Here is a 21,455-nt window from a genome sequence, read left to right as displayed (position 1 = left end):
GCTAAAAAAATATTGTATATTTGTATTAATCTTTTCCGAATAAACGAGCACACATCTTCTTTGACTATTTGATTGTTAATGTTTTATCAGTATAAAGTATATAAGATATCTTATAAAGTATATAAGATATCTTATAAAGTATATAAGATATCTAAGATATCTATAAACTATATGAGATATCTTATAAACTATATGATATATCTTATATAAAAAATATATATAAGATATAATTTATAAGATATCTTATGAAGAAAATTATATGAGATATCTTATAAATTTTATAAGATATCTTATCTTATAAAGTTTATAAGATATCTTATAAATACCTTTAAAAGGTAACAGATATTAACATACAATAAATTGCAAAAATGATCAGTAATTCAAAACCTTCAATATGAGGTGTCAGGTCATGATGAAATTTTACCTTGACCTTCAAAGTGTACTATGACCTTGACCTTCAAAGTGTACTATGACCTTGACCTCTAAAGTGTAATATGACCTTGACCTTTTGGCATTAGTCCTGAGTTGAATGGTGGTATTCCAGTGTCTCTACCACTCTCGGTTCTCAAGTTTGGTATTGCATCATATTTTTGATTGTGACTTTGAAGAACCTTAGAAGTGTCGATTTTCTAACATGTTGTCTTTCAACTGCAGATCATGCATTACTTAACATATTTTAGATATCTGCTGTCATTTTAGAGAAATTGCAGTTTAAAATATTGCAAGCGGAGGCATGTATTTCTGAATTAACATCAGGTTACCACTTAAAATGTTTTAGAAATTGAAGAGGCTAACATAGTTATATATTTGACCAAATACCAAAAACATTCCATGGAAAAAAACACCAAAAATCAATTTGAAATTTTCTTGTTTTGCATTGAACTTGTTAGTTGAATAATTTCTATTTATATAATTGATATTGCATTATTTTTTATTTTTTCATTCTTGTTTTAGTACCAATCTAATAATTGAATTCATTTATAAAATATCTTATCTTAATATAGAGGTCAAAGAAGAGGACGAGGTGGTGGACGTGGTCGTGGAACAGATACGCACCAACATGACTTACTGGAAGATGTATCATGGAAACGTCTACTTGGTTTCAGGAAATTGGAGGAATTACAAACAAAGGATGCAACTGCAATATTGTTAACTTTTGATAGATACAAAACAGCACTTACGAAATCTTTAGACCAAACAACCATGAAAGGAAATGGGGGTGCTAATATGCTTATGATGCTGGTCAGATGTCTAGCCAAGTGCTGCGAATGTAAATCTTTACCACAACAAGTTATAGACATATTCACGATTGTAGAACGCTCGAAATTCCTTTATGAGTTCATAAACTTTGTTAATGTCTTAGTTGAGAGCACACCTCGAGGAGTACAGCAGCTTCAAAATAGGAGTATTTTACGTGATATTTTTACGATTCTCACACAGTTGAAGTCACTACTGCCAAATTCCCGCATTACAATTCAAGGTATTTTGACTCACATAGACACGCCAATCAATGTGATTAAATCCGATACAACTATTATAGATGATGATATGTGGGATATGTATGAAGAACTAATGAACAGAAAAGATACAACGCGACAAAAAATATCGCATTTCAAAAACCAAGATGGTGACGAAAACGAAGATAAACCGGATGATGATTTCCGTGAATATCCGATTTTTCCGACTGCAGAAGAAGTTCAATCAACAACTCCTACAAAGTTACGCCACAACAAAACATTCGGAGGTTATGACAATCTAGATCATTATTTAGACATTCAGTACCGTCTTTTGCGTGAGGATTGTATTGCACCGTTACGTGATAGTATCAGAGAATATATGGATGCAGTGCACGACATGAGACCAGAAAAGAAATTGCATGAATTGAGAATTTATCGTGACGTTCAAATTATAAGTCCAATATGTAATAATCATGGTTTATGTCGGCGTATAAGCTTTAATTATCCAGGAATGCACAGAATAAGTTGGGAACAAAGTAAACATCTCAGCTATGGGTCATTGGTTTGTTTATCTTCCGACAACTTCAAAACTGTCTGGTTTGCAACCGTTGCCAATAGAGATTTGAAGAATATATGCAAAGGACTAATTGATATTAAATTTGAAAAAGATTATGAAGAAGTGTCAACTATTCCACCAGATACAGTTTTCGTTATGGCAGAAACTCCAGCATACTTTGAAGCTAACAGACATGTACTCTATGGTTTACAACATGTACACGAAGGAGATTTGCCATTCGAAAAACATATTGTCAAATGTCTGCCTGATGTTGAAAAACCAGCATACTTACAGCGTAGCCCGGATGCCAAATTTGACCTTCGTCCGTTAGTAGACGAACACATCAGGTTGGATGATCGGAAACAAGATGAACCGACCAATCCATATCCTTTCAGTGAAAAGTCTGAAGATGCTCGAAATATAAATGTTACAGATCAAACATCATGGCCTCCTCCTGAACTACTGCATCTAGATATATCTCAACTAAGAGCATTGGAAACGGCACTATCTAAAGAGCTGGTCGTTATACAGGGACCCCCTGGAACTGGCAAAAAATATATCGGACACAAAATTATAAAAAGTCTGTTACATAATCGACACATTTGGAATACGGATCCAGATACGGGAGCAGAGGATAACCGTCCAATCCTCGTTGTCTGTTATACTAACCACACCCTAGACCAGTTGCTTGAGGGTATAGTACAAAGCTACAGTGGTGACGTGTTACGACTAGGCAGCATAACTTCAAGCGAAAAAATGAATCCCTTAAGTATAAACAGTAAAAGAATGACAATGCAATTAAACAGGGAGGTACCTCTTGAAATTCATTCTAGTAAAATGGAAATTAAACACAATATGAGCTCTCTACAAGAAGAGGTCAACAGGATTGCTGATCGAATTGAAAAAGCAAAGAGAGAAATTTTACATGAAGACGTAATTAAAAATGTAATGGGAGATTTTTATGAAAAACTTATATCTGGATATGAGACCATCATGCGTGATATGTATGGCTACGATTCTCAGTTGGAGGAACCAAAGAAAGCATCGGTATTACTGGAATGGCTTGGTTATGGGGAATTTTTACGATTTGAACCTCAATTTGAAAATAAGGCGAAAGATAATGAAGAAAAAAGACCTCACGATGCTAATCCTGGTGATGTACCTGATACAGAGGACAATAGAGAAAACGAAAGAGCAGAAAACCCTAATGAAAATGAAGATAGACCAAATGATTTCAACAATGTACTTGACAAAAGGGGTGTTGAAATAGCAAAAAGACATATTGCTATGGAAGAATCTGACGAGGAAGAAGAATCCTTTGAAGATAGATTCAATAAAATATTGAGAGAAAATATCACATTGGTTGCCTTAGATGTGTCAGAGTTAGATCTTTATTTTAGAAGACCCGATGGAGAAGGATTTCGATGGCAGAAACCAAAAAAGAAAAATAGAAAAATAAAGAGTAAAATTAGGTCTCTATCATCAACCGATCGTATGATAGATATTGAAGTTGATGGATTTGCTGATGATTTATGGACTCTACTGCCTGAAGAAAGATGGCGAATGTATCGATACTGGTTGAAAGTCTATTGTGATGATGTGCAAGAAAAATTCGCTGATAAAGAAATTGAATTCGAGCGAACATGTAGAAAGTATCATGAAATACTGATGCAAGAGGATAAAGCTATCATGAGAAATTCAACAATTATTGGTATGACCACGACTTATGCAGCCATATACCATTCTGTATTGCAGGAAATAGGGCCACGAATCATTATTGTAGAAGAGGCAGCAGAAGTGCTTGAAGGACACGTGATAACAACCCTCAGTAGAAGATGTGAACAGTTGATTTTGATTGGTGATCACAAACAGCTTAAACCAAAACCAACAGTGTATAAATTGGCTCGTGAATACAAACATGATGTGTCCCTTTTTGAGAGATTGTCAAACAATAAACTTAATGTACAGTGTCTTGCTCTTCAACATAGAATGCGTCCAAAAATATCCAAAATGCTGAAAATCATATACCCGAACCTTAAAGATCACGAGGTCGTTGAAAACTATGACAGAGTTCGCGGTATTGCTGAAGACGTATATTTTATCGATCATATGGAAACGGAATCTCCTGAAAATGACATCAGAAGCCATTCGAATAAACATGAAGCGGAATATTTGGTTGAGCTTTGCAGATATCTCCTTTTACAAGGATATTCACCCTCCAAAATTACAGTATTAACAACATATTCTGGCCAACTTTTTGAGCTGAAATATAGAATGCCTAAAGCAGAGTTTGAAGGAGTTCGTGTAACAGTAGTTGACAATTACCAGGGAGAAGAAAATGATATCATTTTGCTATCACTTGTGCGTAGCAATGAAGATGGCATAATTGGGTTTCTGAAAGAAGAAAATCGTGTTTGCGTAGCAATGTCCCGTGCCAAGAAAGGTCTGTACGTTATTGGTAATTTTGAAATGCTGTCAAGCAATAGCTCGATATGGAGACAATTTGTTGATCATGCACGGAAAAACAGATTCATTGGCAAAAAGCTTCGTCTTTACTGCGAAAATCACCAGGATGCCAACGAATCTATAATATTCGCAGAATTTCCATCAGATTTCAAGCGATCACCTGGTGGGGGATGCAGCCGTCCTTGCGAATATCGTCTTACATGTGGCCATACATGTCCAAGTGTTTGTCACATAAAAGATCGTGAACACAAGGACATCCTATGTAAAAAAATCGTGTTCTAAAACGTGTAGTAGGGGGCACAGGTGTCCACTTAAATGTAATCAGGATTGTGCTACATGTGAGGTCAATGTACCGAAGTGTTTGCCTAAATGTGGACATACACAGAATGTTCCGTGTTATCTAGAACCAGCAGACTTTAAATGTGAGGGAAGATGTGTTAAGATCCTTTCGTGTGGTCATACGTGTCAAAATCTCTGTGGAGAAATCCATACCGATAAATGTACCGTGCAAGTAGAGGATCTTGGCCAGTGTAACCATGCAACAAAAATCCAGTGTCACTTACTAAAGACAAATCAAGTATTTTGCCCAGAGCCTTGTGTGGAAATTTTACAATGTGACCATAAATGTAAGGGATCATGCGGTGAATGTCAGAATGGACGTCTTCACAATACCTGTGATGAAGTTTGCAACAGAGTATTGATATGCGAGCATATATGCAAAGGAAAATGCAACAATTGTCCTCCTTGCAAAGAAAAGTGTAAAAATCGATGCAAACACAACTATTGCGGTAAGCAGTGTGGAGAGGAGTGTAGCCCATGCGCTGAAGACTGCGAATGGCAGTGCGAACATCACAGATGTGATCAGATTTGTAGTTCTCCTTGCGAAAGACCGAGGTGCAACCAGCCGTGCAAGGAACTTATTCCTGGGTGTAAACATCCATGCATAGGATTATGCGGTGAACCATGCCCAAACGTCTGTCGGATCTGTGAACCTGACAATGAAGCTTTTCATGGTTTTTTCGGAACAGAAGATGAACCCGATGCAAAGTTTTTACAGCTTGAAGACTGTGGACATGTTATTGAAGTAACTGGTTTGGATAAATGGATGGATGAAATAAAAGATGAGAAAATCAAATTGAAAGGGTGCCCAAAATGTAAAACTCCCATTCGTAGAAATCTCAGATACGGAAATATCATAAAAGAAACATTGCACAATATTGAAGTTTTAAAACAACGTATTCTAGGAAGTAAATCCGAGATGGAAGCGACAGAAAATACGATAAGACAGGGATTATTAGAATTAGAGAAAACAGATGCCTGGAAAATGAAACAAATTCATAATGAACTAACAACAGGAGCCGTAGACGAGAACACACTTAAAACGATAGTTGAACAAATAAAGAATTTGAAATACGTAAATGAATTAAAAGAGAAGTTTGAAACAAATAAAGGGAGGTCAGGTCGCTATGATGCAATGTATCAAAAAGCCTTGGATCAGCTGAATGCTGTTCATGAATTTATTCTGATACGTCGACGATATTTAACAAAACAAGAGTCCCTTGACATCGAAGGTGAACTTGATCGTTTAATACTGCTACACCTGTTAATGCGTTTCAAAGAAAGGAAGGTCATTCTAGAAACATCATTAACCAGAGAATTAAGTGTTGATTTAATGCTAACTGAACAACATTTAACTGACGGAAGAAGGCTCAACCAACAGAGGCGACGTGAAATAGAGAAGACCTTGACAGCTTTGAAAGATGTAATCCCTCTGACTACAATCGGTATATCAGAGGAGGAAAGGGTTCAAATTGTTACCGCTATGGGATTGACAAAAGGGCACTGGTTTTAATGTAAAATGGGTAAGTAATTTTTACTGTGTTTATTATGATAAAAGCACATAGTTTCACTTACATTTGCAACACACGAAAAGCAACACCAAGGTACCAATACCGAGCACACTTTCAAAAAGGATAGAACTCAGATGGCCTAGGAGTGTTATCTGGTCAAGAGACTTTGTGTTTACATATTAAAATTGACAACACGTTATGTTATTGGTGATAGACAGCATGCAAAAGTTATTTGGAAAATATCCCTTGGTTAGCCTTTTATACAGTTCCAGTTTTATAGACCAGCAAACTATTTTAATATACAAAAGTTTAACGTCAAATTGTTTTACAAAAAAATCATTTTGCAAGAGAACCTGCTATACATAAAGGAGAACAAAGAGATATTCCCTCAAATTATCGTCCAATTTCTATTTTAAATACCATATGGTGGTCCATATCTAAAATTTGTGAGAGATCTGTATGTACACAATTATATGAATTTTTAAACAACAAAAAATTGTTAAGTATCGCTCAGTCAGGTTTCAAATTGTTAAAGTATTTAGATAATTGAGAAGTAGTTGGTACTGTATTATTTCAGTAAAGCTTTTCACCTTATAAACCATGCCATACCTAGAAAAGTTAAATTTTATCATATCGGAGAACGTATGATAGATTGGATAAAAACAAATGTTTCTGAAAGACAAAAAGAAGTTCAATATGTAACAATAACAGTATGAAAATTAATGCACAAAAAACTAAGTGTATGAAATTGGTTCCAAAACTATCAGAATTATGTATTACCGTCAACAAAACATGTATTGGGAATTTTCTTTCTTTCAAATTATTTGGAATTCGCATTGATGAAAATTTAAGCTGGGAAGATCATGTTGATCGTATATGTAAGATTATCTGTTTATAACGCATATATTCTACCATGTATAGACTGTTGTAGTTCAGTTTGGGACATTTATTACAAAAAGATTCTGATAGAAAACTTCAAAAAAGAGTAGCAAGAATTGTACTGGAATGCGTTATTTCTAATTTTATGTTTTCATCTTTAAAATGGCTATCTTTTACCAAAAGAATGAGATATCGACAATCATTTCAAGACTTATGTATAAAATTGTAAATGGACGAACACCCGATTACTTAGCCATGCTTAATATTAATGATGTGCAACATCACAACTTACGACCTGTCTCTAATAATGATCTATTTGTTCCAAGACCAAATACAATTTTTTTTATAAAAAAAATCTTTTCATTATTCTGCAACCAAGGTATGGAATAATTTACCACTCAAAACTAAAAAAAATGTCGTAATGTGGAATTAGTCAAGAAACATTGTTATAATCATTTTCTTGAAAAGTATATGCAAGTCAAATAATTTGTTTTCATTCTGTTGTAAGAATAAGAAAATGTAATCAAAATGCCATTTATTGCCATTTGTATGTTTGAATGATTGAATTGTGTATGTACTCTAGTAATATATGTTGTATTTTAATGTATGAATGTTAAATGATCTTAAATGTTTGCATGTATTCTATTTGAGGGCCTATATGAAAATTAGACTAGTTCTAGTTGAGTTACCCTCTTTAAATACAGAATTTATTATTTATTATTATAATACAGTTAAGTTTTCCTTCCAATACTTAAACATGATTGAATGTGAAGATTTGATATTATAAAATATACTTTTTTTCAAGAACTTTTCCAATATAGAAACGTACAATTACAACACTGTGATCTCAAATCAAAACTGAAACATTTTCAAATCTACACAAATGAAACCCATAAAATATCATAATTATTGTACATGTCAATTCAAAATCACCAATTGCCTAAAATGGTCATATTATACGACGGATAAGAACGAATAGAAATATTTTTGTTAGAAGTCTCCAGTTACGATTCTGGAAAATTTCCAATGTAATTTCAGGGTAAACAAATGAACATTTTTATGCTCACCTAAGGTACATCGTAACTGCTATTTTGCATAGTAAACGTGAAACATGAATGGGTTGATATCATTCGGTTAACTTATTGGTCTCTTGCGAAATTTATTCGTCTATTGGATGTATTTTAGGGCATGTTTATGCAATTGGCGATTGTTGCGGAGCAGGAGAAGAATCAAGATGTCCTGAATGTAAATCTGTAATAGGAGGAACACAGCATAGAAATAGAGATGACAATGCTTTAGCTCCAAGATTTGCATGACAGTGTAAAATGAGGCAAGTCTATAGATAGAGACTTGCCTCATTTTTCAAAATAGTAGTTTAGGGCTATCATTCAGAATTGATAATACAATGATATAATGTTCAATTGTGATGTAATGTTACAAATACAAAATCTCCTGATGCATGGAGGAATACAGATTTTTTTTCTTGCAAACTGAGGTACTGAGTGACGGAAGGTACTGCGTTCAGATATCTTTCCTCAACAGACCATGTCTATATCACAATAAGCAGAACTTATGTAATCAAATATTGAATTATAAAAGTATGGAGAATAGCTATATATATATAAAAAAATTACTCTACCTAAAATAAGTATTCCTGATTTTAAATTAGTTATGTTGAACAATTGTTGCTATTGATGTTTATAAGTATGTGCATTTTTAAATTTGTGTTATGTGTTATTGCTTTGTCATCAACGCTTTGGATATAAGTTTTCAAGTAAAGCTGGTGCTGATGCTGATGCTGCTAGCATGGTCGGCACAAAATTATCACAGCTCTTTTTTGCGGGACTGGCCTAATTTAGCATAAATTCAAACTTTCATGGTATGTGTGGGACATCCATGATCCAGTTGTAATGAAGATTGATATAAATTTGACTCTAAAAAATAAACCCTTTCACAAAGACCAGCATGACAATTTTTGACACAACAATTATATTACATAAAAAAGATAGTAAGATACCAAAGGAATAAGGAATAATCAAAATTCATAATTCGAAGAAAAACCAACACACCAGGGCCAAAAAACAACCCCCCAAAATACAACGAAATGACTTAACAACAATCTACAAATTCTGCAAAGAATCTGAAAACTGATAAACAAGGACATTTGAAAATAGGGGATGATCTTAGGGTATCAGAAAGGAAAGCAGATTCTGTACCACATGTAGCAGTATCAATGTTAGAGAGGCATTAATGATCATCTCTGTGGGAACTGTATCCTGCAAAGAAAATAACTAATGGTTCTGTAATTTGAGTTTGTTTTATTCTTCAAAATCAAGCTAGTAAAGTTTGTATTCTTTTGTAAAAGTGAAAGAACTTTAAGTATGTACTCATTATGTATTTCAGATTGTGATTTTTTTAGTACATGAATATCCACTCACACTTTCATTTTCTATGTTCAGCCGACCATAAAATTGGGGTAAAACTCTAATTTGGCATTACAAGTAGAAAGATATTATCGTACGAAATATGAGTACTAAGTTGTAAGTTGATTGAAATTCATCAAAAACTACCTTGACCAAAAAAAATTAACCAAAAAATTTCACCTGAAGTAGGACAGACACACAAACAAACAAACAGACCTAAAACATTATTCCCATAAATGAGCCATAAGTATTATTCTTATATAAATAGTTGAAAGTTTACAAATTGTACAAAAAACATCTATATTCAAACAAAAGTGTGTAAAATGAAACCGAGAACCACGTTTTTTTATTGACTCATTATTTGTTTGCATAAGTAGCAAATATTTCATGCATATTTAAGACAAAAACAAATTGATAATTAAACCAAAGAGGTATGTTGGATAGACAAAAGCTGCCTCATATTTATACATCCTACACAGCTAAACAGATTCCCCAAAAATAAAGCATGGGTTTTGCCATAGAAGACTATTGTATTGGTGGTTGTAATAATAAGATATGAGTATGTTCATCTTAACTGCACCAAGGGAGTTCTTGGATATTTACAATCTGATGAAATAATGGGGCAGTGATTAATTGTTGTTGAATCTGGAATATGGACCAAGAAAAGACAAATAAAGGTGCATCTACAGTGTAAGCGCCTTCTGCTATGGAATCATCACCCAACATGCATATATCTGCCCTAGCCAGTTAAATGCACTGATAAACGTGGAGATGTCTGTCATCCTTAGGCTAATGTGACTTTTTATTGGGAACACATGTTTTAAGAAGATATTCATATGTGTTCTTTATAATAATACTAAATGTTGGTCAAGCATTTAATCACATTCACTGAGTAACTCTAGGGCAAAAAAACCAAACTCTGATACACAAGCAGGTAGTAAAAAGTAATGTCATAACATGGTTTATAAATATTTAATGACAAGACTGATTGCACAATGACCACTTATAAATTAATAACTGAGTAAGCTTAATATAACAACTTAAAAATTTAAACAAAAACAAGTTTACCTTTTTGACTCAACTTCCATTATATTTTTAAAAATTAATCAATCAAATTAGAACTAAAGAGTTAACTTCCTACCAGTAATGGAATTTAAGTTCAATTTTTAAAACACTTATTCACTGTTTTACTTTATAATGCTCATCATGCAATAAAGAAAGCTATCAACCACTGAAAAGCATAAACAGTTTAACAAAATTAACAATGAAAGCCATGCAGTATTTAAAGTCTCTTATGCCTCAAAAACATCTTATCATTGGGTAGAGGTGCCATTAACAATAAGTTTATCATTGTGTAGTGGTCTCGTTATCCCTTCATTGATTGGACAAGATCTACTAGTGATATAGCCAGTTCATAGTCGTTAAATCCTTCAGGTAGACAATTAGCTACGTGTTGTAACATTATCATTGAGTAGTGGTCTCTTTATCCCTTCATTGATTGGACAAGATCTACTAGTGATATAGCCAGTTCATAGTCGTTAAATCCTTCAGGTAGACAATTAGCTACGTGTTGCAACAGATTAGATATGTCCTGGACATCTACTTCTGGTTGTACCAAATGGTCAGTTTTCTGTAAACAAAATAAAAAGATAAGATTAATCACAACATCATCTCTTTGTGTTTGGCAACTTTGTAGAATGATATTTTTTGTTTTTGATAACCAAACCATTTTTTATAAAAACTTGGTTTTTTTTTCAAATACTTTCATATTTATAGAAATGTCTAAATCCTAGAAAGAATCTCTAAACTTTGTTTCAAGTCTTCTGTGTTTTATTTAGTTTTGGTTCAATTGTATATTTTAGAGTTAAGATTTTTGCTGAATTATTGTTTGCCTCTGGGTGCAGGCTTTTCTCACTGCATTGCAGACCTATTGGTGGCCTTAGGTGTTTTTCTGCTTTTTGGTGGGGTTGTGTTCTCTTTGACACATTCCCCCTTTTCATTTTCTATTTCATATTGGAAACTTAAGATAGTTTAAACATAAGATGCTTAAAATTGGTTCAAAATTGAATTTAAGTGAAATATGTTTAAGCCTTAAACATATATCACTTAAATTCAATTTTAAAATCCTTTCTCCCATATAACGGCTGTTAATATTTTCAACTATAGAATTCTACGTAAATTCTCACCAGTTCTCGTAGCCATGATGATAGTGTTGGTGAGACATTAGTCAGAAGTCCTGCACCCCATGATTTGTCTTTGACTAGAACCTGATAAGCAACTCTACAACCTGCTACAGGAAGTAACTCAGCTCCCATGGACTCTCGATCATTTACAGTCCCTAATACCTATGAATATATTATATATAGTATATATTTATATAAAAGATAGAGAATTTTTTAACACAACAATAAAGTACATGACTATCACTTATTGTAAACTATAATCTTCCCAATATTCTTGAAATACCTTAAAAGATTTCCAGTTGCAGAAATAAACAGAAGATAACAGAGTTTCACCAAATAGTGTTCCTTTCCCCATGTGAAGATAAAAATAACATGGTGCAGTATGTAGTTGCATATGCATTTAAAAAAAATATTCAATTATATAGAAGTATTATCTTGTCAGTCAATTTTTTTTAATTTTATTTCAGACTACAGCAGAGCACTACATTATTCTCTCCTGCTTTATGTATCCTTAAAATTCAAATGTTTTCCCCCTACATTTTTACAACTCATTACACCTCTGTTCAGGGTGCCTTCAAACATGTTTAACCCCACAACATCATTTTTTTTTAAGTGCTATACATCAGCCAAATATAGAATTTACCCTGAGGAAAAAGTAAATGATTGATTTTTTCCTATAATTGAAAAGCTTGGTCCCAGCTAGTAAAAGGATGGACACCTCACAAACCAAAATGTGATATGGATACTAGAATAATTTGATAACTGGAAAAAACAATATGAACTTAAGATGCAATACCATACCTCCTCTGCCAATTTATCATGTCCACAAGAATACAATTCAACCACATGATGTCTTTTAAAAAAGTCCAAATCTAGACCAAAGTCCTTGGCAAGTTCAAGAACCAGTTTACACCAGTTACGCACTGGTTTAAACCGAACTGATTCTGATCCTTGGAACTGTTGTGATTTTTCTATTTCCTCTCTTTCACCTGAATGCACACTACATGTAATTATCTTGGACAGAAACTGCAATAGATAGCAACATTTCTTTTTTAAATTTCATATAAAAGCATGTGTCTTGTCATTTACACTTTCGCCTTAAAATACTTACTGTGAATTCATTATTAATCATTGGATACCAATTTCATAGATTTCTTGGGTTCAGGGAAACCTTTTTTTAACCACATTTGTTAGTAGGATCACAGTTAAAACCATACTACTTATCAATTATATTTTAAGATATGATAAGATATGGTTGCAGTTTAATATTGATTTTTTAGTCATATTGTTTTCACTTCCTTTACCGTTGTAGATGCCTTGTGTGACTCTTTGTTTGTAGTTGTTTTGAAAACCTATTTACATGCAATGTTTTTATGACAGTTATATATATTATTTTGAAGATTTATTCATGACTTTCAAATATGTTCCTCTGATGATATTTTTATCAGTTAACAATGTCTGTTTAGTTTACACTAAAAACCATGGGGATTTCTGTCAAATATGTTCATTGTTGAAGTATTTCCTATAACTGCAAAGATAAAACATCAACAAAGCTGTGTTGGCTTAAATAAGTTCTTCTGTTATTTCACTGGATAAATTTACATTCACACAATATTCTTCTGTTATAATTACCTGTTTTCTGTTATTAGTTATGGTAGGGTCAACATTCTGAGATGGCAGTAATGGATGCTGGTCAAATGCCTTGAAGAAACTATTTCTACCCTGAAATCAACAAAATTCTATTAAAAAATCTCTTATTTTATCATTACAACTTTTTCTGAAAATATAGTTAAAGTTTAAAAATTAGTTAAAGCAACCATTTATTTGTACATTGATACTAATTTGGAAACCAAAAACACACATCTTATAGTTGTATTAAGATGATAAAATCTTTTTTTAAACATTTTGCCACTGTCCTTACTTATAATTTATAGAGGACTGAAAAAAATCATTAATTTTATTTCATATTCTCTCTTATTGAAATATTATTGTAGCATATTTGGGCTGCACAAATGTTTAATGTTTCTTTGATTTTTTGTTGTTCTATAAGGATCCCCATATAACATTTGCACAGAAGTATTTAAGTCCTCCATAACAGTTAAAGCATTTGGTAAACCCTATGAGATTACAAAATTGTTCAATCGCCAAATTACATTTCAAAATTACACACTTTATGGATACTGGTTTAAATATTTCTGTGCAGCTGGCACTCTTTTTTTTTAAAGCTTTATATGGAGGCTTCTACTATTTTTATACCCTTTGTAAGGTTAGAAATATTAATGATATTACTATCATGTTGTCAAATCGATTATTTATTGGGATCCTACAAAGAGAAATTACTTATCTGAAGATGTACAGTTTTGAATTATGATTTTTTTTAAATTACCTTAGTGTCAAAAAGAGAAATAACTTTGACAGATTTAATATTGAAGGTCAAAACTGCTAACATTATCACAGACAGATGATAATGGTGATGTATCAGACCATAATTTGTTGTCTTCTGCTCAACTGCTAGCTCTACAAGAGATGTAGGACCCCTTATGTCCTGCCAAAGTGGTTCAATGTTAAACACAGGAACTTCATTTGCCTCACAGTTTGCCTACAACAAAGATGATGATATTCTTTAATAAAATTATTATTCCTTATTGATGCAAACATTTACTTTATGTACTATTCAATTAATTTGTAATTTTCCAACTTAATTTACAAATACACCCCCATTTTATGGAATAAAAAAAAACACACACAAAAGAAAAACTGGGATAAAAGCACACTATATAGCTCTTCACAAAAATGTTAACTTTTGTAAAAGCTGAAAGATCCTTGGTCAGTCAAAAATAAAATTTTGATTTGAAATAAAACCCAACTCATCCAAGGTTATCTAATAAGAGAAAACATTACACTTGAAGTCATTCTTAGTAATAAATAAAAGTGCAGTTCTGGTTATTTGGTGATTGCTTTACACCACATCAGCACAAAAACACTATATTGGAGCAGCCTATCAAGTGAATAAATAAAATAATTTACAAAGGCATAAATTAAACATCATAGTTGTTTATCAAGACAATTATAACTAAAAGAAAAGATTCAATATGCAACACAATATTGTAAGAAAAATTTGTAATAACAGTATTACCTTTTTTTTGTTTTTTATTTATTGTTTTGTATATAAATCAGACTATTGTAATTTTTTTCATTTGAATTGGTTTACATTTTTTTATGTCTCAGTCTTTTATAGCTTGTTTCATGAGTCTTTATAATTGTTAAAGAACATACAGTGACCTCTAGTTGTTGTATTTTATATCATTTGGTATCTGGGAAAGACTTTTAACTGCATTAGTTCAAATTAATAACTACATGTTCTAAATTTCAAAATTTATGTGACAATTTTGAGTCCAACTATAGCATTGTCTATTGCAGAAACTATTTTATTGGAACATGCTTTACATGAGGGGATAAGCATGCATATTAGTCTGAACTATGAAATAGTATGAACACAATATACAGCATTACAATAATAAAACAAATAATATATTAACAGTCAGTAAGATTGGTTTGAAATTCCTGTAATCAAACTCAGCCATTTATAATTTCATTTGTCTTGTAAAATTGTTTTTTATTTGATCATTCACTTTCAAGATTCCAAGAAAGGGGAGATAACACTACATCATACAGTTACTCCATATTACCTTTGTCTGAAGGAAAGAGAAAAAAAAATTAGAGTTAGAGTTTAAAAAAATACTTAAAGAGTGTATTATATATCATTGATGGCGATCCGATGGATACATCTGTTGTAGGGTTGTCACTGACTCAGACGTACTTATATATCTCTTATATATTAAGTGTATTGACATTGCAGATAATAAGTTAATGAGACAGTACATTTATATCTAAATAACAATTAACATTGAGATAAAATAATTCCAAATTTCTCCTCTGTATAATAGCACTACGGCTTAATTAAGAGATTCAATATAAACTATATGCAGAAAGCCTTTGATATCATTTTGAAGTGCCTTTAACACTGTGTATCATCTGTACAGCGGATATATGAATTAACCAAGCAGTTGTGATCGAATTTATTTCTGACACTGCATGAAAATATTTGTTTTGTTTACATTATATCAATGTGTACTTCAATCTAAACAGAAAAGAAGGGTTGTGTTCCGTATATAGATGACCACATAAATCCTACTGCACAGTGCATATTTAAATAAATGTACGGTATGTAGCTTTTCACGCTTTAGAATACTTATGAAGCTATATCCGCTGTATCAATGATACACTGTGTATGCTCAAAAACAACAAATCAGAAAATCTTCAATTTTTGGATACCATTTTTCATGCAACTCAGAAGTATTATTTAACCAATTATTTAAATATTCAATGAAATGCAATTTTTGGACTTGAAAAAAAAACTAACATGAAATCAAATGTCCATTACAACTGAATTTTCCTCAATCAAGAAAATTGGTTCCTACGAAAAAAAAGAAAACCACAATAACAGTTACTCTTATTGTCACTGACAAAATGTTTACAAGTCAAAAATTAAATAAAGCTGTAATCTATACGGCCCTAATAAAAGCATTATAACATAAGGTTTATTCATTCATAGCAAAAAACTGAAACATTTAAAATCAAATCAATGTGATAATGAAGCTACAAACAAGTTACCTCCATCAAAATGTCCAGGAATTCTGTCACAGCTTCCATAAAGTCAACCATTTTACCCTCACTTATTCCAATCTCCTGAAATTCCAACAAGAAAATAAAGCACACACTTCCAAAATTTTGAGTTTGAGTATATAATTTGTGTTCATATGATAAAATGACCTGCTTCAATCATATATCCATGTTCTTAAACCTAATATGATATTCATTTTTATAGTTTCACATCTTGTGACTTTATGATGAAGAAAAACAATAAAAGTTATGTGCTTTTGCTAATGTTTTTTTTCATGTGCTTGTAGTGATTTTGTGTCATGAATTGATACACCATATCCATTCTTTTTCATTATCATTTTATGTGTTCTAAGTTTCAAGTTTAAGTGTCCACAAATTAATATGATACCTAAAACCAAAACCTAAACAGATATGGATGAACATTCACTTGGAAAATACTGAATACTGTAAATTCAGAAATTATTGCGTGCATTTATTATTGCGATTTTGTCATTTCACACTTGAATGCGATTTTAATTTTTACGATTTTGAGAAAAAGGCATGCTTAATTCAGTTAAAATATTACAAAATGCGAGTTTTAATTATTGCGTTTACAACTCAGTCGCATTATTCGCAATAATAAAAACCTCGCAATAATTTCTGAATTTACAGTATCATAATGCACCCTACCATGGAAAACAGTGCCCCCCAGAAAAGTAAACTACATTTTGTATTTGTTAAATATTTATGTAAGCTAAAAAACTTTAAATATTTGGAACTATATCGAAAGCCATCAAATCTAGAAATGTACGTAGCCTGTTGTCATGTTGATAATTTGACACTGCATTGCAATGATGATTATAGCCATGTTTAAAAAGCTTTCAAATGTGAAAATTTATAAAAAGTAACATGTATCATGAAAAGGAAATCTAAAGTATTTGGAATATTTCCTTCTAAAGAGTAAATGGAACTCAAAAGTCTGTATACAAATAAATATCAAAAATATAAAATGCACTAACCTTTCTAGTTAACCTATCCTTTGGTATTTTTCCAACCTAAAAAATATCATAACATTGGATTTTCAACTGCTCTTTCTAAAATCAAAGGCATTTACTTTATATATTTTTTTTCAATTCTTATGTCAGAGATCAAAATAACAACAGCATCTTGAAAGAAAGAGCAAATCCAATCAAGCTTGGAATACATCACCAATTAGAGATGATAAGTCAAGATGAAGTCATAGTTGAAGGTCTAAATATACATGTATCAAACTAGAAAGAAGTCATTTCAAGTTATTCAAGTCATATTTGTTTCGGAATGGTTTGAGACGATGAACATAAAGGCAGTTTCATTCTACATATTTAATTAGCTACATGATAACAAGAGAGTGTGCATCCTACGTCAGCAATCTATTAATACATTTTGGTTGTGCAGATATATCTAAATTAATTCTGACTGAGTTCTGATATTGAAATATTAATAGTATTGTCACAATATTATCTTTATGGATTCAATTTTTCTCGGATGACCTTTTGAAACAATACTAAAAAATTCTGAATAATGAAAGAACTTTGCCCTAATATTGATTTCCAGGTCTCCAAGTAATATGAATTTTAAATCTTACCTTTTCCATTAATAGTGCAGCTGATTGGAATCTTTTAGAAATGAACATACTCCACATCATAGCTCCTACTCCTGAAATAAGCAATTTAGTTATAAAGCAAAAAAGACAAAAAACATGGGATTATATTTAAAAGTTAAAACTAACTGACAGCACAGGAAATTTTTTTTCTTTCTACTTAAATATAATCTACTTACAATATAAAATTAAAAAATAGAAAGCTACTGCAAGTCAATATATACATTACAATGAATATCAGTATCAGACTAGAGGCAGAATACACGTTTGTCAGTTTATCTTTAATTTATGAGTTTGACTGTCCCTCTGGTATCTTTAGTCCCTCTTTTATATTAACATAACATTGATTATTGTTATCTTTAAAATCTGGAACAAGTACAAATTTGACAAACTAAGCACCATTCTCAACACTTTAACACAGTCAGGAATATCAAACCATACTTACCATGCTGGAGAACAGCATTCTGTACTAGCTTTAGATACTCAGAGGAAAGCTTCAAATTTTGCACCAACTACAAACACAAATTTACAACTGATGTTTAATTTCCAATTTTCAAAGGTAACATGTTACACCATATAATTTTTAAAATAAAAACAAATAAATGGGTAATGTCCAAATATATTGAATATATCCATGAGACATAGATGATAATCCAGCATGCACATCATATACAGTTATGAAGGAACATAACATAAAAACAATAAAAGTGACGCTACCCAAATTTGTACTTGATCAGGGTTTTGTGGTAAAAAGTACTTTGTTTAATTTTCATAGCATCTGGTTTAGGCAAACTAGAGTTAGAGTATGGAAACAGTAAATTCAGCAATTTATTCCATTTGTAAAGGGGCATAACTCTACAGGAGTAAAAGTAACACAACCAAAATTTAAACTTGATCTGTATTTTGTGGTTATAAGCATTGTGTATAAGTTTCATAACATTTGGTTTAGGCTAACGTAAGTGAGAGAACGGAGATGGCAAATTCCGATGATTACCCATTTACAAAGAGATGTTAAGAGTGATTTAACTAAGACACATGCAAATACATAAACCAATTTACGATTGTGACAGAAAAACTTGTGAAATAATATTTTCCGTTGCTCTTCCATGATGGTAACAGGCTCTTGTATACTTTGAAAGCTGTAAAAATGATTTACTGTGTGCAATACATGCTATATATAGAACAAGAATTGTGTATGGGCCTGTTCAAGTTAGGAGCCTGAAATTCAGTGGTTGTCATTTTTTATAGTATATAATATTTCATTGTTTTGTACAAAAATCAGGTTGTAGTTATTTCATTTAAATTGCTTTACATTTGACATTTCAGGGCCTTTTAAAACTAGCTTTGCTGTATGATTTGTTTTCTCCTTGTTGAATGCTGTATGGTGACATATAATTTCAAACTTGATTGTAATTTGGTATCTTATGGAGAGTTTTCTCATCTGCAATTATACCACATCTTCCTTTTTTTTAAATGAAGGTCAAGGAATGTTTTAGGGTTTATTGGAACCTGTAAAACATTTTGTATAAATCAATGAGTAATCGTACCTCTGGTTCATTGTACCAATACACAGCATTTTCCCAAGATGTATTGGCATACAGAACATCATTGTCTAAACTGTGGACAAATCTCTGCTGTAAAAGCTCTAAACAACCTGAAAGAAACAATAGTTTTAAAAAAAATGTTTCGACTGGCAGCTTTATCTTATGAATCATTTAGAGTTTTCTCGCAATCAACATCTGTAAAGGTATTTACATTGCAGTAGCTTTACCATAACACAATCTGAATCAAGTTTTATAACGAGCCTTGGTTTATAAAATTTTACCTCATTGATGTTTGTTTCACTTGTTATTTTCTTTGTTTGATTTTTAGATTCCTCCCATTTAAAGTCAGGGTAAATGTCTTAATGTATACATGTAATCTACATGTCCATTTTAAAGAATTTTTCATACATACATCCCATTATTATGATTCAAATAAGTCAATTATTCACCCTGTATTTTATCCAGTGTTGTGACAGTTTCCGTGACTTCTTTACCAGGGTCAACCTCTATAGTATCAGACAAACCAAACTTGACAATATCACATGGCTGCAGACCTGTCTTGGCAATGTATTTGGCAACCAACTCTGATAGTGAACCTAGAAACATCATACAATTATTATGCACAATTATTATCTGGCTGACAAAATTCTAAATGTATTGTATTGAGATGATAAAAAAACTTCTAAAGACATGATCTTATTAAAAAAATTGACGTTAAACTTTTTAAAAATCAATAGCTTTTTCATAAATAATTTAGTAATTTTTTTAAAAGAATTTTGTCACTACAATCATAACATTTTCATTGATAACTGCTTCAAAAATAATATCCCTCAAGAAATATTATATAAATATTCAGGATAAGAACATGTCATTGTGACATAGATATTTTGTAGTTGACATGATTAGTGAACATTTAAAGTAAAAGTAAACCAAGTAAGTGACTAAACAAAGACTCTGTTCGAAACAGGATTCTGATTTCTTTCAGCTGACGAGTCTTTTTCTTACTGTTATAGTATACTTAATAAAAGAATTCCAATTTCTCATTGTTTGATGTTTTCTACTTTGTTATTTCACAAAAAAGATGGAATAAGTGCTCTTCTTTGTATGTAAAACATTATGGCTTTGTTAAATTATGTAATCAATGATAATAGTCTCCCATTAATAACTATAAGTTTTACCTCTTCCACCCTCCATTAACTTTGAAACAGACACAGGAATAGGCTGTGACATGTCGTCTGCTCTTTGTAGTCCTAACAGATTACACAAAGACAGCACATCTTCTAACTGTTTTACTAACTGGTCCCATCTCTGTAAGTCAACAGAGTTACATTGACTTTGATCTTCATTTGATGCTGTATCAGCATCAGGATCCTGTCAAACAAAATTACTTCATTTCTAACTCAAATTCACATAAGAAACCAATCAATCAACATAATAATAATGTCATCATCAATATGAGGGTAGGTGTAGGATATGTAAACAGGACAGTAACCCACAACACAAAAAAAGTTTTCCCACATAATTCAGCAAAAAATAACAGCTTTTTTTTTATTAAATATTCAAAAATACATTTGTTCCAAAAAATTTAATATCTTACCTTTGCTTTGACTTGATTATATTCCATTTGTTTAGCTACAGATCTACATGCAAGGCCAAGTAAATATGCTGCTACTGCATTGTTGCTATGACAACAAGTATCTCTTATTTTCTGCCACCAAGGAGAGATACTATCACATTCTACTAGCACTTCAGCTTTGTCTGTTATAGAAAAAAGTCAAGTTAAAGATTAAAGCATC

The 21,455-nt window shown here is 31.8% G+C and overlaps 1 protein-coding gene and 1 pseudogene across 1 annotated transcript in view; one reads left to right on the top strand and one right to left on the bottom strand.

The window, feature by feature from the left end:
- LOC134711027 (NFX1-type zinc finger-containing protein 1-like) overlaps positions 1 to 6,331 on the top strand; it is a 29,020-nt pseudogene extending 22,689 nt beyond the window's left edge.
- A 4,618-nt stretch (positions 6,332 to 10,949) lies between these two features.
- Positions 10,950 to 21,455, bottom strand: part of LOC134711025 (rab3 GTPase-activating protein non-catalytic subunit-like) — a 27,492-nt gene continuing 16,986 nt past the window's right edge. The window contains exons 22-34 of the mRNA XM_063571454.1: positions 21,257 to 21,417; positions 20,838 to 21,030; positions 20,109 to 20,255; positions 19,663 to 19,769; positions 18,561 to 18,627; positions 18,101 to 18,171; positions 17,496 to 17,531; positions 16,489 to 16,563; positions 14,201 to 14,413; positions 13,447 to 13,536; positions 12,616 to 12,840; positions 11,818 to 11,976; positions 10,950 to 11,261 (exon numbers count right to left, since the gene is read on the bottom strand). Coding sequence (XP_063427524.1) covers positions 11,115 to 11,261; positions 11,818 to 11,976; positions 12,616 to 12,840; positions 13,447 to 13,536; positions 14,201 to 14,413; positions 16,489 to 16,563; positions 17,496 to 17,531; positions 18,101 to 18,171; positions 18,561 to 18,627; positions 19,663 to 19,769; positions 20,109 to 20,255; positions 20,838 to 21,030; positions 21,257 to 21,417 — 1,691 coding nt within the window. The 3' untranslated portion in view covers positions 10,950 to 11,114. The remainder of the gene's footprint in view (positions 11,262 to 11,817; positions 11,977 to 12,615; positions 12,841 to 13,446; positions 13,537 to 14,200; positions 14,414 to 16,488; positions 16,564 to 17,495; positions 17,532 to 18,100; positions 18,172 to 18,560; positions 18,628 to 19,662; positions 19,770 to 20,108; positions 20,256 to 20,837; positions 21,031 to 21,256; positions 21,418 to 21,455) is intronic.

The sequence above is a fragment of the Mytilus trossulus genome, chromosome 3 (assembly GCF_036588685.1).
Source record: "Mytilus trossulus isolate FHL-02 chromosome 3, PNRI_Mtr1.1.1.hap1, whole genome shotgun sequence".
Classification (NCBI taxonomy): Eukaryota; Metazoa; Mollusca; class Bivalvia; order Mytilida; family Mytilidae; genus Mytilus; species Mytilus trossulus.
Note: the sequence above shows the minus strand (reverse complement) of the source record. Positions and strands in the feature narration are given on the sequence as shown.